This window comes from Ciconia boyciana, chromosome 1 (genome assembly GCF_034638445.1).
Source record: "Ciconia boyciana chromosome 1, ASM3463844v1, whole genome shotgun sequence".
Taxonomy (NCBI): Eukaryota; Metazoa; Chordata; class Aves; order Ciconiiformes; family Ciconiidae; genus Ciconia; species Ciconia boyciana.
The window spans coordinates 213,317,633-213,339,410 of record NC_132934.1 but is presented as its reverse complement, the minus strand read 5'-3'; the positions used below and the strand labels follow the sequence as shown (position 1 = coordinate 213,339,410).

At 38.7% G+C, this 21,778-nt stretch overlaps 1 protein-coding gene across 7 annotated transcripts in view; it reads left to right on the top strand.

Annotated features, from left to right (window-relative positions):
- Positions 1-21,699, top strand: part of SYTL2 (synaptotagmin like 2) — a 63,419-nt gene extending 41,720 nt beyond the window's left edge. For 4 of the 7 annotated variants that reach the window (XM_072850797.1, XM_072850798.1, XM_072850799.1 and 1 more), the window contains 13 exons: positions 668-739; positions 6,778-6,879; positions 7,828-7,881; positions 9,135-9,185; positions 10,319-10,413; positions 14,077-14,196; positions 15,204-15,373; positions 15,972-16,074; positions 16,515-16,685; positions 17,809-17,887; positions 18,808-18,907; positions 19,690-19,895; positions 20,930-21,699. In XM_072850797.1, coding sequence (XP_072706898.1) covers positions 668-739; positions 6,778-6,879; positions 7,828-7,881; positions 9,135-9,185; positions 10,319-10,413; positions 14,077-14,196; positions 15,204-15,373; positions 15,972-16,074; positions 16,515-16,685; positions 17,809-17,887; positions 18,808-18,907; positions 19,690-19,895; positions 20,930-21,075 — 1,469 coding nt within the window. In that variant the 3' untranslated portion in view covers positions 21,076-21,699. The other 3 variants (XM_072850795.1, XM_072850794.1, XM_072850796.1) reach the window with 3 other exon arrangements.
- Positions 21,700-21,778: the final 79 nt, after the last annotated feature.

The following is a 21,778-nucleotide window of genomic DNA, read 5'->3' as shown; positions in this document are numbered from 1 at the left end:
GAATTAACAACTGGGAAACAGAAACAGTAGGAATGTGCTATGTACCGCGGAATTAAATTCTAAATCACTTTTTCGTATTTTAATGCTCTAATGTAGTCAATATTTTTTTAGATTATATTCTATTGGTATTCTTCAGAATTAACAATCAGATCAGAGTCTGGATAGGCAGGCACCTTTATTGTGGATGATGAAGGTGAAGTGATAGCATTTGGATAAAATTCCTGTCAGAAGGCCTGGTAGGTCTGTCTGCACAGGAACTGAAGAATTTTTGGTGTACTGCTGTCGACTGTCCTTGGTAGTAATCCAGTTGTGACTTGGGGATTTGCTCATGGGACTAAACACAAATACGCTGGGTTGTTCCCCTCATCCCCCCGCCTAGCCCCCCCTTCAACGTAGCCATTTCCTTTAGAATGGGGATAACCAATCTTAGCTGTTCACACCCTCAAAAGTAATATGATTCATCTTCCAGGAGGGTATCTCAGTGCAGGAATTTATTTTTCACTCTATTGCCCGCAGTATGGTTCTCTCCAAAAACACAGGGACAGAGAACTTTTTTTCTCTGCTAACAGTTAAAAAAAAAAAATCTGAGAGATTTTTCAAGATAGATCAAACATTTGTAGAGTTGTGTGTCTGATTCCTAACTCTGATAAGTTTGTTTACATTGTAGATGAACATCAGCTTTCTGCTAAGACAGAAGCATGTGAGGTGTCAAATACCAATTCTACAAGTCTTCAACAAGGTAAGCCTGATCTTGTTGAGGAGCGAGATGCTAAATCCACTTTCAAGCCTGACAAACATGCTGATGAACTCATGAAAGTGGCCGATGAACCTGTATCAAAAGTTTTAGATTGGTTTAAAAGAAGTTCTGGTACTGAAGATAGGAAACATGTATCAGCTGGATCCCAAGGCAAGGAACCCAAAGAGGACTTCTCAACCAGAACAGCAGTTCTTCCTACAGAACACAGTGGGCCTAGCACGGATGGAAAAACAGAAGTTACAGAGGAGTTACCGTTTAGAAAGATCAAACAACAGAACAGTATTTCACCTACATCATTTATTTCAGAAGATATACAGCTGATAAAAGAGAGGATGAAACCTAAGAAAGGGGAAGAGAATGAGGAGCAAAATGACAAATCACTAACTGAATTTGACTGTACAAGACTTGAAGAAAAAGAACGTGGTCAAGAAATCAAGGGACAAAATGAAAAATCAAATCTCTTGGAACATCAAGAAGACAAGCTACCAGTTCAGAAATGTGAATCGGAGAAGGCAAGAGAAGAAAAAAGAAGAATAAGGAAGATCAGATCATTCTGGGAAAGGGATAAAACTATCCCCAGTCATGGAGAGAAAGAAGTTAGTAACAATACTAATGCATCAGGTGGTGGTGCATTGAAGGGTCTCAGAGAAAGTGATAAAATAAAACCAACTGCAGTATACCTACCTAATGGATTGGATGATCAAAACAAGAATACGTTAAGAAGTGCTGAACTAAGTTGTGCAAGCCAGGCTTCAAGAAATGAACATCAAAACTTTTTTGAGTTTGGACCAGGCCATGCAGTTGAAAAGACAGAAAGAACCCTTCCATCTGATGGTGAAGTTCATGAATATACAGAATTGCCAAAAGCCAGTAACTTGCAGCCAAGTGTTGGTGCCACTTCAGCTTCCCCAGGAAGCAAAGATAAAGATGAGAAAGAAACACTTAAAGGAAACGTTGCTGCTTGTTCCCAACAGAAGCCCAGCTTCCGGGTTTTGTCTTTAAAAGAAAAGATGAATGAAAAGTCCAAAAATCAAATTTCAGATCCTTCACAGTTCCAGAGTTTGAGAAACTTCTGGGATACCAGAGTTAAACTACAGAGTAGCATTGACAGGGGAGATGTTTCTTTGCCAAATAATACTAGTTCAATAACCTATGAAAGAAAATCAGAGGAAGATAAAGGCAGAGATAATGTGAGCAAGCAAGAGTTAATTCAACAACAAACCCAAACATCAGAGAGAGGAAAAACACAGAAACTGGATTCTGTGGTATGTGAACTGCCTCTAGGATCTCCTACCCTGAAAGGGCTGAATGTGACACACACAAAAAATACAAACTCAGTCCAGCTGGACAGAAAACCAGTTATCTCAAAACCCCAGGAAAAGATGGGTCTTCCAGAACAAGAAGTTAAAGAATGTGAAGAAAAAAGTGTTGTCTCATCGAAAGAACATCATGTTTCCTTGCAGTTGCTCCAATCATCTGGTGATAAAGATGCTTTAAAGGAGACAGCCGTAGATGACTGGCTATGTTTACCTATAGAAAAAGTGGAGAACAAGACTACTCCATTAGATATCAATCTTCCTAAAGAGGAAGCTGAGCTTGATGTATTTAAATTAGGCCTAAATAAGTTAGAAAAGGAAGCCTCTGAGATGTCATCTAGCTTGAACATAAAAGAAAACATTTTGAAAGGGACAACTTTTCATTCAAATCAGTGCAATGTCTTTGAAAGAACAGTAGAACAGAGCCATGACATTTCTCTTGCTGATCAAAAAGAAGAAAAAGGCAAAAGCACAGGAAAAGTGAATGTGCCATCAACAGGTGAGCATGAAAACAAAAAAAGCCTTAGGAAACTGTTTAGGGAATTTGAACCTTTCTCTCTGCAACATCAGGCAGTGGACAAGGATGATACTCTTGAGGGTTCTCAGAGGCCCAAAGCTGGTTTGCAGAACCTGCTCAGAGAAACCTTTGTATTTCAACCTTCTGAGTATAGAAGGGTGGGAATGAAAACATCCGATGACATGAATAGTATATCACAAACTAACTGTAGTGTAGAATCAACATGCCAAGAAGATACTGGTCAGCCTGAAGAGGTCAATGAGACCACAGAAAAGTCTGTTGCCCCAACCAAGGTCAGCGGCTTGAGTTCTGCTTTAGAGAAGCTGCTGAAGGAGGCCTCTGAAACGCCACCTCCTAAACCAAAACGTGCCGACAGCACAGTACAGAGAACTGCTGAGATGGAAGGTAAAAGCACGACCTGTGAGCCAGATGGAGAGTTGCTGCAGGAAATTGGTGAGACCATAGATAAGTCTGTTGCCCCAACCAAGGTCAGTGGCTTGAGTTCTGCTTTAGAGAAGCTGCTGAAGGAGGCCTCTGAAATGCCACCTCCTAAACCAAAACGTGCTGACAGCACAGTACAGAGGACTGCTGAGATGGAAGGTAAAAGCACGACCTGTGAGCCAGATGGAGAGTTGCTGCAGGAAATTGGTGAGACCATAGACAAGTCTGTTGCCCCAACCAAGGTCAGCGGCTTGAGTTCTGCTTTAGAGAAGCTGCTGAAGGAGGCCTCTGAAACGCCACCTCCTAAACCAAAACGTGCCGACAGCACAGTACAGAGAACTGCTGAGATGGAAGGTAAAAGCACGACCTGTGAGCCAGATGGAGAGTTGCTGCAGGAAATTGGTGAGACCATAGATAAGTCTGTTGCCCCAACCAAGGTCAGTGGCTTGAGTTCTGTTTTAGAGAAGCTGCTGAAGGAGGCCTCTGAAATGCCACCTCCTAAACCAAAACGTGGTGACAGCACAGTACAGAGGACTGCTGAGATGGAAGGTAAAAGCACGACCTGTGAGCCAGATGGAGAGTTGCTGCAGGAAATTGGTGAGACCATAAATAAGTCTGTTGCCCCAACCAAGGTCAGTGGCTTGAGTTCTGCTTTAGAGAAGCTGCTGAAGGAGGCCTCTGAAACGCCACCTCCTAAACCAAAACGTGCTGACAGCACAGTACAGAGGACTGCTGAGACGGAAGGTAAAAGCACGACCTGTGAGCCAGATGGAGAGTTGCTGCAGGAAATTGGTGAGACCATAGACAAGTCTGTTGCCCCAACCAAGGTCAGCGGCTTGAGTTCTGCTTTAGAGAAGCTGCTGAAGGAGGCCTCTGAAACGCCACCTCCTAAACCAAAACGTGCCGACAGCACAGTACAGAGGACTGCTGAGATGGAAGGTAAAAGCACGACCTGTGAGCCAGATGGAGAGTTGCTGCAGGAAATTGGTGAGACCATAGATAAGTCTGTTGCCCCAACCAAGGTCAGTGGCTTGAGTTCTGCTTTAGAGAAGCTGCTGAAGGAGGCCTCTGAAACGCCACCTCCTAAACCAAAACGTGCTGACAGCACAGTACAGAGGACTGCTGAGATGGAAGGTAAAAGCACGACCTGTGAGCCAGATGGAGAGTTGCTGCAGGAAATTGGTGAGACCATAGACAAGTCTGTTGCCCCAACCAAGGTCAGTGGCTTGAGTTCTGCTTTAGAGAAGCTGCTGAAGGAGGCCTCTGAAATGCCACCTCCTAAACCAAAACGTGCTGACAGCACAGTACAGAGGACTGCTGAGACGGAAGGTAAAAGCACAACCTATGAGCATGATGGAGAGTTGCTGCAGGAAATCAGTGAGACCATAGAAAGACCTGCACTGTCCAAGGCTGAATGTGGAGTATTTGATCTTAATTTGCAGGAGCTACCAAAAGAGGTCTCTGAAACACCAGCTTCTGTGCTGGAAAATATGGATAAGAAAATGCAAGGTAAAATACAGGCTAGTCGAAGTATGCATGCTCCAAATCAACAAGAGAGAGGTCATCCTCAAGAAATACAAGAAACAATAGAAAAAACTTTTGTTTCAAATATTGCAAAATTCAGTGAATTCAGTTGCTCTTTAGAAAAACTTCTTCAAGAAGCATCTGAAGTTTCATGTCCAATATCCAAAGAGTTACATAAACAAGAAAAGTTTGGGGATCTTATGTTTCCATCACAAAAAGAGACTCTATTCATGACAATGTCACAGCCACCTAATGCTTTAAGTAGCTGTCATACACAGATGAAGATAGCTATCAAAGAGGGAGCTCCAGAACAAAATATCAAAGCTTCAGTAAATGATCTTGCAGTAAGTGAAACTGAAGCTTCTGATCTTCCTAAAAGAAATGGAGCTATTAATAAAGTAGAAAAGAGAAACGTGGCTCCAGTTGATCTTCCTTCCTTAGAAGGAGAGACCAATATGATTGCAATAAAGCCATTTAAGATAAACGAAAAAGGAAGGAGAGATGAAAGCACACCCTTGGATGCCTCTGGAAAGAATTCAGAATTTAAAGCACTGTTGAAATTCAGAAAAGCAAGCACACCACTTAAAGATGAGAGCAAGTCCCCCCAGCCAGAAGGAGCTCGAGACTGCCTAATGTCTCAGCATGAGAATAACGATGAAGAGGAAGGGGATGGCTCAAACTTTGGATCCAAGTTTCCAGATGAAAACTCCGATTCCCACTCTGGAACCGGAAGTTCAACTCGTGAGCCATTTGATTTCTAAAATTCGTGGTGCTGGGTTGTTAAACATGGCTACAATTTTTTTTTGGTAGCCAACTTGAAATATGTTAACCCAAAGTCTGTGTGATATTTCTTAATTGAATGCTTTGGGTATTTGTTTGGGAAGGATGGGAAGAACTAATTAAGTCCTTTAATTGGAAAGTGTTTGACAAACACAGAGTACATTTGGGTAAGCCTTTTTGGTAAGGGGAGTTTAGAAGCATGAATCAATCGCATCAGTCTTCATCATTTACCCTTTTCTTCCTCCCCCGTGACATCGCCTTCAAATTAATAACATTGTAACACTCAGAATCTGGTATTTCTTTTAAATATACTGGATTAAAAGAGGGGAAAAAAATATCAGTGGCTGACTGAGTTCATTCTTTAGTTTGACCAGCTAGTCTTCAAAGGTAAATACTTACCAGGGGAATGGCTGGATATAAAGACAATACCAATACTCTGTGCTACTTCATTTAGCATTGCTGCCTGTTGCACTAGAAAGTGGCCATATAAATGAAGTGATCAGTTTGCTAGGATTCTCATTATTTGGTTGAATGACAGCTCTAGTCAATGTATAGTGTGTGATAGTCATCGAAGAGCTTAAGGTAGAGGAGATAATTTAACCTTTTTAATCTGTTTCTGTGAGACTGGGAATGTTTTCTTCACCTGGAGAATCTGAGAAATATGTGAAGTTTCCAGGGCCTGCCGACTTACTCTTGAGCCTGTTTTGAAAGTGAGATTCCAATGGAAGTCAATGAAAACTCAAGAGAAATGAGGAAAAATGAAATGTAATTTATTTTTACCCATAATTACAGACAGCAACACTGTAAGGCCTGGCTGGTTGGCTGATGGGGAGGAAAGTGAGGTAGGGAGGAGAGAGGGTCTTAAACGTTTCTGAAGGAGCTAGGTTTGTCTTGATTCTGCCCTTGGAGACAATTGCATAATTTCAGGGATCCAAATATCTCCACAGCTGGGGTTTTTTTGTGGTTGTTACTCAAGTATTGAAACAAAATTACTTTCACTGGGGAGAAAATATAACAGACAAACTTACACAGAGGGAAAAACTAAAGCTATTAACTTTTTAGTGCTGATTCATAACAAGATGGTTACAAAATGGCTAAAGTCTGAGTTTATCCTATATTGTTCTTAAACAATTAAGTGCCATAATTGCCCGAAACCGCCTTATTAGTCAGTACAGACAGCGATACCAACACAGGTGGTATATATCAACCAACCTGCCTCTCTCTACTGATGGCTGAGAGAATTTAGAGAGAGCAAATGAACACTTAAAATTAGACATTTATTTTGTTTATTTTGGATTTATTTTGTATTTTCATTGAATGTTCGCTGTCTTTGCTAACACTCAAAATAGATTCTCATGAGAAATCCATGGTTGGTTTTTTAGTGACTTGTTTAAAATGGCATGTCTGTGTGTGCAGTGTTCATGTGTTTTGTCTCATAACAGGTTCAGAAGAAGAATTAAACCCTGTTTTGATGGCTTTGAAAAGGAGTGCAGATAGGAAAATGCCTTCCAAAAGTCTAGAGGACATTCCATCAGCCACCTCAAGTGAGCACAAAGCTTGTGTGTGTCTCCCATGACCCCAGTTTGGCTTAAACGTGTTCATGCTGGTCTTCCATACAGCTTTGCCAAGTAGTGTTTTTTGTCTTTGTTTCTCAATAAGCCGTATGGAGCTTGTACTGTAGAACTGAATTCTCTTCTTGTACGGTTTAGTTTTCAGTTCTTTGTGTTAATTTTGAAACAACATTAGTCTGAAGCAGACATCTATCAAAAATGCACTGTGTTAATCAGTGGTGAACTGTTTCTTGGATAGTTTTTCAGTAGTGAAAGTATTGGTAACTACCCAAATCAGTAATGAGCAATAACCTGGCTGCTTGCTTGGGTCAAATTAGTAGACAGTGGAAGCATGAGAAAATTATCTTAGTTTAGCAGTGTTTCACCTGTGTATTCTAGCAGTTAATATACCAAACTCACTTAAAGAGAATACAGTGAGACAAAATTGTACTTAAAATCCATTCCTGACTTCCCTCTGTAGCCTCCTAGGATCTTTTTTTTTTTTTTAATTATTATTCCTGTCTCCCTTCACCCTGCCCCTGAGTGTTTTCATGCTTATCCCATGTCTAATGAGGAAGACATAAACTGAAGTGTGGAGGTGTAGATTTTGAAAGATGTTGGCTATTGGTGGCAAATTACTCTTCTAATACTACTTACGCTATTGCTTGTTTCTAACTCGTTTCTAGCATTTAGGTATGTACTAACATTGTTGCAACAGCACGCTGATAGAAACTGAGTCAACATGAGGCTGCTGCTTGGATGTAGGCTTGCCGCACTGTGTGAAGTAGAAAGCATCTCTTGAATTTAACTGTTCCCATGGCTCTGCTGGTTTGTTTGGGTTTTTTGTCCTCATTACTCTTAATTCTGTGATTGCCACTGCCATCCATTTTATCATACTGAACAGCAGAATTTCTAACTATGTGTTACTTTTTTCCTGCACAGATAAAGGAAAAATAAATAATCCAAAGGAAGAATTAGCTCTTAGTGCTGAAGATGGTAAATATCTTTTGTGTCTGCATGGAAGTTTGTTTTTTCAATGGCCTCTGTTTGCTAGAGAAGGAGTTTTGAAACCAGGAATTGCATTGCGTTTTTAGATTTGATTAACTTCAGCATGACTTAAATGCTTTTGCAGAATTTTGGTGCGTTGTTTTATTCTTAAGGAATATACTTATGTTATGTCCTGATATATCTGTAGAAACTCTGTGCCACCTACCAGTGTATTATTTTGGCCTTTGGTCATTCAGCCTATGAAATGGTCACTGAAATAATTGAGAACTTTGAACGTTAGCTCAGTTGAAAGACTTGGCCTAAGTAGACATTGAATTTGTTTGTTCATCTGTTGCATTATAAGGTGCAAGATGACCTTTGCTCATGAAAAACACCCTTCAGAATACATCAGTTGAAAAGGAGCGTCTCTTATAATCCCTGTCTTAATCCAGCAAAGTAGAATTACTCTAAGCAGTAGATGAACTGCTAGATCAGCTCCTGTTGATATCATCAATCCATTAGTGCCTTACAGATGCCTACTGCTAAATTTTTCTGTACACCTTTAGAAATTCCAAATCTACGCAAAATAAAAGCAAACTTGCTCCAAGAACATGTGAAAATGAACACAATAGAAAGCCATCAAATAGCACTGAATATGGTGGAATGTAACACACAATTCTTCATTTACTGCATTGTGGCACTGCAGTTTTAAAAAACAGTTGTGCACAGTTGCATTTATTGTCATGTTTTAGATGCTTTAAAGCATTTTGCATGTTAGTGGCCTATAGTATAAGGTGATGATTGTAGTGTAATAGGGTGCATGCAATATCAGTAAATTAACAAGACCTAGGTACCGTACTACACTTTGCTTTCAAATGGAGACCCCCTACTGAAAGCACGTTATGTATTCAATATGGAATGTGTAGACACTTATCTGAAAAGGGTGGGGGTTTTTTTGAGTTAAATTTGTTAAGAGTGAAGTTTTGAAAAAATAACAAACTCGGCTAAATTGGTAGCTGTACAGACAGAATAAGGCAAGTTCTCTTGAAAATACTGTTCATATTTTTGCTTTGCTTAACTTGTACACTCATGTTACCTTTGTTATGATCCAGCTCCTCAAAGGAGGACAGCAATGCAAAACATAGAAACATATGGGGTCTGGGGAAGTCAAAAACTCCCCACACATAAAATATATTGATGCTATTTATAACATTGCAAAGCTGTTTGTGCTACTGAATGACTGTTGTCAATACTGCACCAAGCAGGTCCAAAACCTGATCAGCATCAAGAGAGGAATGAAAATGCAGCAGGAAGTGAGTAATAGGATTCTTCCAGCAGACAATGGAGAGACTTCTCCACTGATATTTAAGCTAATACATTAAAAATTATTTTTTATTTAACAACTAACAAGTTATATGTCTGGACTAGATACTTGTGCAATGGGGAAACTGTATCTAACTGCATACTGACAATAACTGATATGTTGAGCACTATTTGAGCTTCAGCAGCAAAAGCTTTGGAAAAGCTTAACTCACGCCTTGCAAACAATCCCATCATATGTGCAGTGTTTCATTTTATGCAATAGATATGTGCCCCTGTAGCTGGCTGTTTGTTGCCAAATAATTCTCTGTCATACGATATTTAGTACTGGTGCATTTCACAATGTGTATCCAGTCCAAAGATATATTTAATAATACACTAAAGCTCTATAAGTGGGGTTAGAGCATGGAAAATTCTGAGAATCGTGGGATTACTGCAAACTGGATTTTTGCAAGGCTAGTTAGTGCAATTAAGCTTTGTACAGTGAAAGAACATGGAAGTGAAGTTCAGTAGAGGTATACAAAAGTTGAAGATATGGGCTGCAAAAAACCCTGCATCATTGAGATATGCATTTTATAATTAACTAGGAATACTTGAAACTTCCGAGTTCAGGTCTAAAAAATGCTTGATTTACACAAATGTTCCTATTGCCACTAATTTGAGTAAATAAAATAACAGAATTTGGCTTGTACACTAACTTCTTACCAAGAACCTTATGATGACTCTAATGACAGTGATGGTATGGTTAGTACCTGTGTGCACTTATCCTTGTTCTAGGAAGAAAATCTAGAAGGTAAACTGAAAATGTTTTCTTCATCACATTTGATGAGAATTTGCTTGCAGAACTCAGGCTTGTACATCATGTCAAGCAATGTGAACATTGCTGCTCCTGACAGACAAAATTTTTTGGTCAGTGTTACAGGAGATGTCAAATGATGACAGCTAGTGATACCTTCTCTGAGTCCTGGGGGGAGTGGGGGGAATCTTGCATCCAAGTTGTAAACTGGTTATGCATGTGCATGTATTTCATCTGAAGTTGTTTGTTTCTAACCATGTCCTGTTACGGAATCGCACTGTTTCGATGTACAAACTTATTTTTGAAACCCTTTGAATTGCTGCTCTTCAGTTTCCACAGTGCCTTCACAGCCTGATAAGCTGTTTTCCAATCCTGAAAAACTCAAAGGACTGAGCAAGTCAGTACCATCATTCCTACAGGAAGAGGTAAGCTCCATCTTGGAAATATTGTAACTAAAACTTTTTATTGCTGTGGCATTATCATTTGTCAAACAGTGCTTTCCAGGGTCTGCCAAGTCAGTTTACTATTGGACCATGGCATGGAGTTGAGCTTGTGGTGTAGCAATCGTGAGATGATTCCAAACAACCTGTGGCTGATTAACCTTTCAAAAGCTTTAGTCCAGTAACTAGAGGTTTATTCTTACTGTACAGCTAAACAACCAGAGCATGTTTTATCTAGGAGATTGAAGCATAGTGAATGCTTGCTGTTAGTCCCAAAGGCAATCTCTATCCTTAAGCTAACGGGTCTCTTTTTTTCTTCAGAACACACATATGTGCATACATTTATTTTCTTCAGAACCTAAAATCTAAAATGAATGTGCAAGACCATAAGGAAGTCACCATCTGGTAACCTTTCTCAGAGAGGTATTAGCTTGGTGTTCTGCTTAGGGATGTAGGTACAGATACCAGACTGTTAACTCTGTTTAAGTGAAATTTCAGAATTTACACCAACATACTATGCCTCTAAGTCTACTATTATTATTATTATTATTATCATCATCATGGTGTGGGCCTTTGGATGAGCTCTGAGGCCATATTCAAATCTCCTAAAATGACACCCAAGTTTGAACTGCCTGGTCTATGACTTCCCAAACAGTCAGTAAAGAGAGGAGTGAAGACCAAGCACAAATGTCCTACCCTAAATGTCTAAAAGAGGTAGTTCTATTGGTCACAGGGAACAGGAAGCTCTGGAGAATAGGAAATACCTCATCATTGTTGAACTTGGATAACACCATAGATTCTTCTTTTTTTTTTTTTTCTTCTTTCTTGAGTGCCATAGCATGAATGTGAATTTATATGGCAAATGTGCATGCAAACCTCCCCCTCCCCCAAGCTGTTAGCAAATCAAAGTTACTGATGCTGTCTTCCAGGTCTCCCAAATGGTGGTACAGACACCTGAGTCCTGTCAATGAGGGATGTGCATTAGTGGACACAGGAATTTGGGGCAGAGATATCACAAAAATACCTGTGTCTGTGCTATAAAATAAGGAATCGCTACTTACCCCAGCCCTTATAACTGTTACTGCAGCATAAGCATAAATTTGGGGGGGGATTATTTTTCTAAAAACATGTGTCTAAAAGGACTCTGAAGGGTCAGAATCAGGAATATGCTGTGCCTTGTCTTACCCTACTCCCTCCTAAAGTCTGAAATAACCAAAATGTGGTGATACAGGTTTGATTAATCTTACCTTAAGTGCCGAACTTAAAACTATTAAGTGTCTATAATTACTCCTCTTTCCATCCTAATGCCCCTTCTGCTGAGAGGAATGCACAGGAAACTTTTCTAAGGCTATTAACATTGTACCATGGATGGATCAAAACATTAGCATTTCAAAGTAGTAGAAGTGGGATACCAAACAAGTCTGAAATGAGTATCTGGGCATCTAAAAACAACCAGTTACAGCCTCTGTATGAAGCCAATTAAAAAGCTTACTCACGTGGGGTCTGAATGAAAGAGTCTGACGAATAACTTGAAAGCCAAGGGACTATATGTAATCAATCTGGTCACAGTAGAAAGGGTTGGGGGATGGTTCATATTGATATTCTAAGAAATTGTCCGCACCTAAGTTTATTCTGCCCCCCAAAATTTATCTTTAAAATTGTGATTAGTCCCAATACTCTCTTGAGTTGTCAAGCTCACAGCACAGGATGTATTACAAGACATACATGTGCACACACACACACATATATGTATATATTAAAAAAAAGTGTATCTCTATAAAAATAGCATGTATGTATACCATGTGCTGGTTCTGCCTTGGAGTTTATCATCACTGAAGTAACATCATCACTGAAGTAACACTGAAGCCAATATGAAGCACAAAGCTAATGAATGGATAACATAAGTCTGGTAGAAATAACAGGTTAGAAATAGGCATTGTAGACACCATATAGTCACGATAGTATTAACACTAATTTCTATGTGCTAGTTCAGTTCTGGAATTATTTCAAAAATAAGGAATTCTGATAATAGCAGACTTTCTAATTAGAGAAGAAATATAAAGAAATCTATCTCTTAGAGTACCAGTGTCTCTTCCTTCTGCTTAAGAGGTAACAGCCTAAAAAATCAGGGTTCTTTACTTGTGAATAGTAACAATATCCTCATTTGACATTTGGAATTAACTTAAAAAAAACAAAACAAAACAAACCCAAAAAACCCACCAAACCACACATGTGTAATGCATTCTGGAGGCATGCAGTCACCCCAGTACTTAATTCCTTGTCTCTGAAGTTCTACAGATTCCACAGACATCCACGGGAAGAGCTTTGACTGTTCCTATCCAGAGAGCAGGCTTTGCTGAGTAAATTAAGGACAGAGTTGAAAGTAAGCAGAACTGGGTTCAGTCCTATATCTCTTCTGCTGACCCGCTGTGTGGACGGCAGCTAAAATGGTCTTAGGCAAACCATATATAAACCATATATCCTTCCTCTACAAGAGGGCTTAGGATTTTCCTGTCTTTCAAGGAGTCCATGTAACGGGACTGATTATTCACACTGCTTAAATGTTACTTCACTCCCTGGATTTATTTTGGACAGTCCCAAACAGCGCTCTCCAAGACAATTTTTCTCTTGAGGAGCCTTGCCCTAGGTAGGATGGACATTAGTCAGTCCTTACCTTTGGCCTCTGAGCTGGGGAACAATCCTGGCCTGCTTTTACTTAGCAGTATAGATATAGCCAGAGAAGCCACAATCAACAGATCTTTACAAAGACTTATTCAAAATGCTTATATGCTAGATATTTATTTCTATAAGTATTCATTTTCTTAATGTGTGTAGAAATTGTTGTTTACTAATTTGCATCTGTTAGTAGATCTATGACAGCAGTTCAAAACTGTATAAAGGAGGGAGGGAAGCCTTGTAAATTGTTCACGGGTGGAATACAACAGGGAGATGATGGTTTCTATAACAGCTTGCACAGGAAGATTCCAAAGCACATGTGGAAAGTAAAGCATCAATTATTTAGTGCAGTGATAGCATGGAGACAAATGGGGTTGTAAGCATGTAACCTCATAATGACCAAGTAAACCAAAACTGCAGTTCCCTGATGCAAAAGCAGGGCCCTGCTTGCCCTCTTGCAAGAAAGGCTTTTTGCAAAAGCCAACTGTATCCAGTGCTGTTCTACTGTGCGTGTTACCTTCCAGCTCCCTGTCTTAAAAATAGAGGCTACAGAATTGATGGTATTTGCTATATAACAGAAAGGGACTAGTAAAAGACCTGAGCATTATCACTTGCATAAGTTTATGCATGAGACAGTGAAGTAGAGAAGTTGAGTTTAATTGTTCCAGTAAAGTTAACTTTGTACTTTTTCATTGCTATTTGAGATTTAAAACCAAACAAAAAGCAGTAATACAACCAGGTTTTAAAAACTTTTCAGTGTAGGCTTTCCATCAGAAAAATTCCCTTTCAACTTTTTTTAAATGCATGACCTAATTTCAGAAATATTAATTACTTGTTGGCACTACAAGGGGATTTAAATTCAGGTTTTCACTGAGTCCCAATCTGCATTAAAATTCTGTTTGTTTTTTTTTTTAATGTTCCTTGTGGCTATAAAGAACCTACACAGACTTTCTTTCTGTGATGTTTTTGTAGAGTGATGACAGAGAGACAGACACAGCATCAGAAAGCAGTTATTCCCTTGGCAGAATCAAGAAGAGTCCCAGCTCTCTAACCAATCTTAGCGGCTCTTCTGGCATGGCCTCCTTATCCTCTGTATGTAAACCAAAGCCTTGTTTTAATGGCACTTCGCTTTTGCTAATCTCTTCAGTATTGTTTCGGCTCCCTTCTTATTCCTCTTACCTTTCTTCCTGTGGCATCTGTGTATCCTTCATTTTCTCTCTGTTATGTGAACCCTTGCATGGAATTGCCTAAAAAAAAAAAAATTAAAAAAAAATTGGTTTTACTTTTCTTGTTTTCTATTGATGGAACCTGTTCAGGACTCCACTGTGCAGCATACTCTATAAACACTGAACAAAGAGATGGCTTTTACCCTAAGAGCTTGCATTTGTAGCTGAAAGTAGGGATCAATTTATATAGAACAAACATTTAGAAAAGGGGAAGCGGGGGTGGGGGAGAAATAAGTGAAAGAAAAAGACAGTATTGGTATCTGGGCTGCGTATTTAAGTCAGTGAACTAGCTAACCAAAAGTCATTAATTTATGTGGACTTTACAGGAAAAAGGAGAATTTTGGGGAAGGATATTGAGATTAAAAAAACCCTTGTACATCTTTCTACCCGAGTAGGGTTTAATTTTCAAGTATGTTTTGTTTAGGCATCTAATTCAGCCACAGACTTTATCACTAACCTTTTTGTCGGTATTTTCAGAAGGCCTGTTGCCCTAAACTCTTAGGCTCTGCTTTCTGCAAGGAAGATCAGCTGAAGATTTATATAAGTAGTATTTCAAGGATCTGATCACAGACAATCTCCAGATCTACAGCATCCTATCATTTTATTTCTTCAATCTCAATGCAATAAACACATCCAAATTTTTTGTAGAAAACTTGGCCTAACACCTTTGATTTACAAATAACTTTCTTTTCTTTTGTTAATCTGCTTGCTGAGAAGCTTGTATAATAGTATCCATTACATTTCGCTATTACATCTAAAGGGACACAGTTGATTTCTTTACTGTCTGAATTCTGAGCATAACTTCTACCTTAATCTTGAAGTATCTGGTGAAATGCAATGCCTGGAAAATTTTTATCTTCTTGTATGATACAGGTGAGCGGAAGTCTAATGAGCATCTATAGTGCAGACTTTGGCAATGTTGATGTGAAGGGGAACATTCAGTTCGCTATTGATTATGTAGAACAGCTGAATGAGCTCCACATTTTTATTTGCCAATGTAAAGACTTAGCAGTGGCAGATGTTAAGCGACAGCGTTCAGACCCGTAAGTATAAAGAGAGAGTAATTTTTTTTTTCCTAATGGAAGCTTTTCTTTTAATGTATAAATGAAAACTGATTTTTTTTTCCAATCACTATAACCTGTTGGAGTAAACAACCAAATAAACAGATGAAGAAGCTATAACGTGCTTTACATGGTTAAAGCCACTTGGAACTGAATATAGGATTGCCACTATAAAATGGTACATATATTAACATGGGAAGATCAAACTTTTAAGAATATGAAACTCTTTCTTTAAAATTCAACTTTCCAGATGGTAAATCCTGCTTTGATAAATTTTCAATAGGATTAGAGCCTATAAATGATATCTAGGCATACTATAGTTAAATATTCTGTATTTGTATGTGTTGAGGAGACTTTTCAACAGATTCCCCCCCCCATAGAAGGAGGTTAATGTCCCACTTTGGAAACTATTGTTATAGTTCACCACTGCTGTTTCATTTCTTAAATGTAACAAGCTTAACAACATAATGACTAGTTAAGTGGATTTCTTTTACTTTATAAGCAAATACTTGTGTATTTTGGAAGGGGAAGTTGGAAAGGGTGGGTTTTTGCTCTTCTAATCAGCCTGTCTAAATTTTAGGTATGTAAAGACCTACCTGCTTCCAGAGAAATACAAGCTGGGCAAACGGAAGACCTCTGTGAAAAAGAAAACTTTTAATCCAGTCTATAATGAAATACTGCGGGTATTTATCAAACTATTACTAGGCATCAAATACTGCATGCATGGAGTATGAGGAACCTTAACTTTTAGGCACAGGCCCAGATGCTCTCAGGTCTCACAGGTCCAGATGACTCTTTAGTCATCTGTGTTAGGATGAGATGGATTGCTCTGTAGAAGTACCTATGTCCTTCCATTGATAGGATAACTCTACAGTGTACTCTGGATACAGCATTAAGAACACTGATTGTTGTATGCTTCTTGCAAACAAACACAAGCTAAGTATGAGCTTAAGATGCTTGAAATAAAAAGTAAAACACAAAGAGGGTTTTGTTCTGCAATGAAGTGAGCAGTTATGGATGTATAAACCCGGACATGTTTTTCTCTAACCTTGTCACTTTCAGACACAGCACTGATGAAAATCCAGCTTGTTTTAACTTTTTTCTCATTTCTTCCTCCTGGCAGTATAAAATTGAGAAGGGTGTCCTAAAGAACCAAAGCCTTAATATCTCTGTCTGGCACAATGATACCTTTGGGAGGAATAGCTTCCTTGGTGAAGTGGAGCTGGATTTAGGAACCTGGGACTGGAATGATAAATCCAACAAGCAGATCAACTGGTTTCCACTCAAGCCAAGGGTAAGTTACTAAGGGTGGGTTAGCTGTTTTGTATTTTCCACTGTGTAAGTGCAAAACCAAGTCATTTATTTAGGCCTGGTCTTGTGTGTTCTGTGGGTTTTGTGCTGGTTATAATCATAAATACCTCTTTACTGGTAAATGGAACATACAGTTCTGAGGTTTGTAGTAGTCTAGTAAATAGCTAGCTATTATAGTAGGAAAAACTTTCTCATAGCCTAAGGAGTAGGAATTTCAAGGTATTTTTCACTTATGTCATGCTGCTGCAACAGATACCTGAAGATGCTTGTTCCCTGAATATGAAGTAAACCTCCTGAGAATATGGAGTAAGAGCAGCGACATTATTATATCAGATGTAATGATGACTTCCATGTCTGTATGCCTCTTGTTTGTTAATGGGTTTCAGCCAAAATCTAAACTTTTAGTTAAGCCACTGCCAGAGGTTCTGGTTTCTTTTGTTGTGTTTTGGGGTTTTTTTCCCTCTTTTTTGCCTTGAATTTACTTCATTAGTTCATTCCAAAATTAGCTCAATCCAAAGTTTTATAATTTGTAAAACAAAACAGGAATGTCGTGGTAGTCTCTAACACTAGTTTAATTCGACTGATTTTAAAACTGCTCTGGGTAGGTAAATGTAACCGAATGTTATCAGGTGTATGTTCCATCTACAGATGGTCCATGACTCTCTATGAAGAAGTGACATTTTCTTGGGCCTTTTTGCAAGATAACTCTTGTTGAGGCTGATTTTTGGATCAAAACATTCCTACAGAAATGAGTTTATTAAAATACACTTTCTGTTGCACGAAGCGGAAGTTTCCTGATTGAAAGAGCATACTTTCTAGTTTTAAGTAAGTGCACAACAGTGGAAAAGATGTGCCCTCAAAGCCTTTTGGCTTCTCCTGGGTCTTGTCTTCTGCTTTAGTGGAAGAGCTACATATCTGAGGTGCTGTCAAGTGATTAAACTTGCCCTAAAATCTCTCATGTCGTGTAAACTGAGGGAAGACTAACAGATAAGGAAACAAGAAAAAAACCTTACCTTATGTAGAAATCAAGCTCGTTCCAGTGGAAAACTTCGCATGGTAAACTCTGCAAGGTTTGAGACTTGTGTGGTTTTTTTCTTAAATTTCAGACTTCAACAATGGCTCTTGAACTAGAAAACAGAGGGGAGATGAAACTAGCCCTCCAGTATGTCCCACACCCTGTTGGAGGTATGCATTGCTTCTTTGTTTGGGTTTGTCAGGCCTTTAGGGTTTTTGTTCTCCTTTTTTTTTTAAAAAAAAAAAAAAGCTGTTTAATGTTTTTCAGCCAATTCAAACATTTTGTTTTAACATAAAAGTAGATTTATTTTTTTTTTCTTCCCCTAGAGGATTAAGTCACCCTGGTCATGAATTCAGTTTAGGAACCAAAGATCGCTTTAGGATCTCTTGTTGTTTTTAATGTTACTACAGAAAAAATCACCTCATTGTTATAATCTTAGATTTGTAATGCAGTCTGTATGTGTAACAAAATCTTGTTTTCTCACTAATAATTTTAGAGATTATAAATCATCAGGCAGGTACTGTGATATGCTAAATAAACAATAACAACACACTAAATTAAAACAATATTAGAAGTAGAAAATAGCAATAAATATTTAGAATGTAGCAATTTATAGCAGTATGAGCTGTTTGGTTTAATCTTGCCTGGCAACTGATAACTGATATCTGACAGTGAAGCCAGCTGAGGTCTTTAATCCAGTCAGTCAATAAGAATCAAATAAATTAAGAGCACAAAGGAGCTTATTTGAAAGTACAAGTGGCAATAAATGCTAACATCACATAGACTGAAGACAAGCTGATCTCTTTATCTAGGAGGCTTGGAAAGAGAAGACCAGCAGCATGTATTTGTTTAGTTGTAACAGAAGAAAAGTCACTGTAGGAATACAGACAAGATGTGATCTTGCAATACTTTGATGGGATGAAGACTGCAGCTTCAAGAGTACAGAGAGGGATGTTGAATTAAGATGTGAGATAATGAGAGTCTAAGCCGAATATCACCTCTACAAATGGGCAGGAACTGCTGCATCATAGAATTTACCTTTAAAAGGGATCTACAAGGCTTAATCAGATGGTTTGTTTTATTTTTACAGGAAAGAAGACTCTATCTACTGGCGAGGTCCACATCTGGGTGAAGGAATGCCATGACCTTCCTCTTTTGAGAGGCAACAGGCTCAACTCTTTTATTAAGTGGTAAGAACTGTGGTTGAAGTCATCAAACATGGTGGCCTAATAAATGCTACTGTTGTGCTTTCTAATCTTATCTTCATTTTTCTATATTCAAATTAAAAAACACCTAACTACTTTCTGATTCTCCATTATTGTAATACAAATTGTCCTGCAGGGCTTACAACTTCAAGATGCTTATACCACCTGCGTTCTCACTGATGCTGAGTATAAAACATACTGGGAGAACTTCCTGCGTAATCGCTACTCTTTTCATTTTGTCTGCTCAGATACTTGGTGGAAGGGCTAGTCAAAATTGTGCCTGCTTTTATTTGCATTTAAACAAAGCATGTTTGTGCAAGGGTATGGTTTAGCTTAGCAAACTGTGGGAGGAGACAGAAGTGAGAAGCATAGTTGTATTTCTTCCTCCTTCCTTTCCACATACAGACTAAAAATGTAAAGAGACGAGAATAACAAGATGGTTGGGAAATCTCTGGCAGCAACAAAAAGGTTTCAGCTTAATTAGTGATAATACAGCAAATAAACTCACTTGTGCCTCTTCCCCACCTGACTGTCCCTTCCCTTCCATCCTCTGAAGCACAAGGGTGGATACATGCTGCCAGTATTTCTTGGAAGGGACTGAGAATATGACCTTTGACTTCATCTCCATGATGCTAAAGCATCTTAGCTTCATTCACATTCTAACATGCAAAGGACAGCGTTAAGCAGTAGGTTTTTTGTCTGTTCAGTGTGTTTAATGTGGGCTATGCTTTGCAAGTGCAAACTGACAATGCTTTTTCTTTCTGAAGTACCGTTCTTCCAGATACAAGCAGAAAAAGTCGCCAGAAAACAAGAACAGTGGGAAAAACTACAAACCCAGTATTCAACCACACCATGGTCTACGATGGCTTTAGACCCGAAGATTTGAAAGAAGCCTGCATAGAACTCACAGTCTGGGATCACAACAAACTAGCCAACCACTTTCTGGGAGGTCTCAGGATAGGCCTTGGAACAGGTACTTGACAATTAACACACTAATCTTTAATTTACAAAATACAGTTTTTCCTTTTTTTTTCCTTTTCCTTTCCATTTCTTCTCTTTTTGCAAAGATCACTGAACAGCCTTTCAGTTATTTATTTACTGAAGAGTTTAATTCAGTAACTTGTCTATTCTTCAGCACAGATCCTGAAATGTAAATAATAGTAGTGCTATGAGGGTTGGGATGACTGACAAGTCAGGAGAAATATTAGAAATAATCCTTTGTCTGGCCATACGTTGTATCTGGTACTGTTTGAAGCACAAGAATGTGCTATTCCTGCACCCAAAATCTTGATAACGTCTTACAAACGTATGCATGCAAAAACTAGTTATGTGGTGTAAAGGCAGTATTGGGTGGAGATAAAAGGATAGATCAGGAATGCATGATAAGATTTTAAGACATTGGATAGGAAAACTTATGTTGCCCTTATGCTAAAAACTTGTTTGCATTTATAAGATGCGCGGATAGAAGAACTGTATGTTTTCCCTATCATTATATTTGTCCCTTTCATTGTCCTCTCTGGTTGAGGGGAGGATGTGTTTGGAGTCTTTTCAAGCAAATACAAGAAAAAAATTACTTTCTCAAATTAACTTCTTGGGTGGTTCACCAGAATAACCTAAAATACAAATTAGGATAGTAAATCTCAATTTGAATTTTAGAGTACCCAAGGTGGTATTTTCAGTACAAAATCAGTGTCCTGTTTTATTCTTAAACCCTCTCAGATGTTAATCACCTGTACATCTTTCTCCTTGGAATTGTGACAAAAAGACTAAGGATAACAAGGAAAAAAAGCCTAGAGAAAGATGACGAAGTTTCCGAGTGAAACGCTCGTTAATTGTATTGGACAGAATTGTTCAAGTGTAAAAATGTAGAACTGAAACTTCGAAGTATTAGGTCAGCTACCTGAGGAGGGGAAACCGTTTTAGAAGACAGGCAAATTTGATTGTCTGCTCTCAACTGTGTAGTGTATTAAGCGATGGATGTTTCTCTTAAAACTGACATTTTTCTAGGCAAAAGCTATGGAACTACAGTAGACTGGATGGATTCTACTTCAGATGAAACTGCCCTCTGGGAGAAGATGATGAACTCGCCAAACACATGGATAGAAGATACACTACCTCTCAGGATGCTGATGGTTGCAAAATTGACAAAATAAGGTGGCTTTTTAATTGCTAGTGTCAAAAAGAAACCTTGGGAATGAAATTAAAGGTGTGGGGGTGAAACCTGGGAGAGGAACACAGTAGCGCTTTTGACGGTCACTGCTCTGTTGCTGCTCTGGTTTTGTGCTGTCAAATGTCACTTCATATTTCAAATTAAACTTCTGCCTGCAGATTATTATGTAAATTTAAGGGATTCTTTTATTCACTGAAAATGACTTCAAGAAAGAAGGCACTTACAGAATTCAGTGGTAGCTGTGATACCTGGATACTTGTGTTGCCTAACTGAAGCGTTGCTGATTCCTTAAATAATCTAAATTACCAGCAAAAAAAATAAGAGCAAGTCAACTCTTTCTGTACACTTCTAGGATTGTTCATGAAGCGTTATTAATAAGATGGCAACAGGTTGCATTTTCTTCATGCTCATTACTATGTGTCTGTATCCTCATTATGCCATGTCAGATCTCTCCTGCGAGGAATATGAGCATGAAGAAACTTTTTTTTGAAAGTGCCTTTATTTGTAGTTGTACATTTCTAGAATATGAAAGTCGCTTCTGTAATGAAAGAAGCATTACATGAAGTGGTACTGTCGACGTTGTGTTCTGCAAGGTGCAGAGGACTGTTAATTCCAATGTACTACCGAAAATCAGGGTTATAAAACAGTTTGCTTATATATGCGTTGTCTTGCTAGTATACAAACCT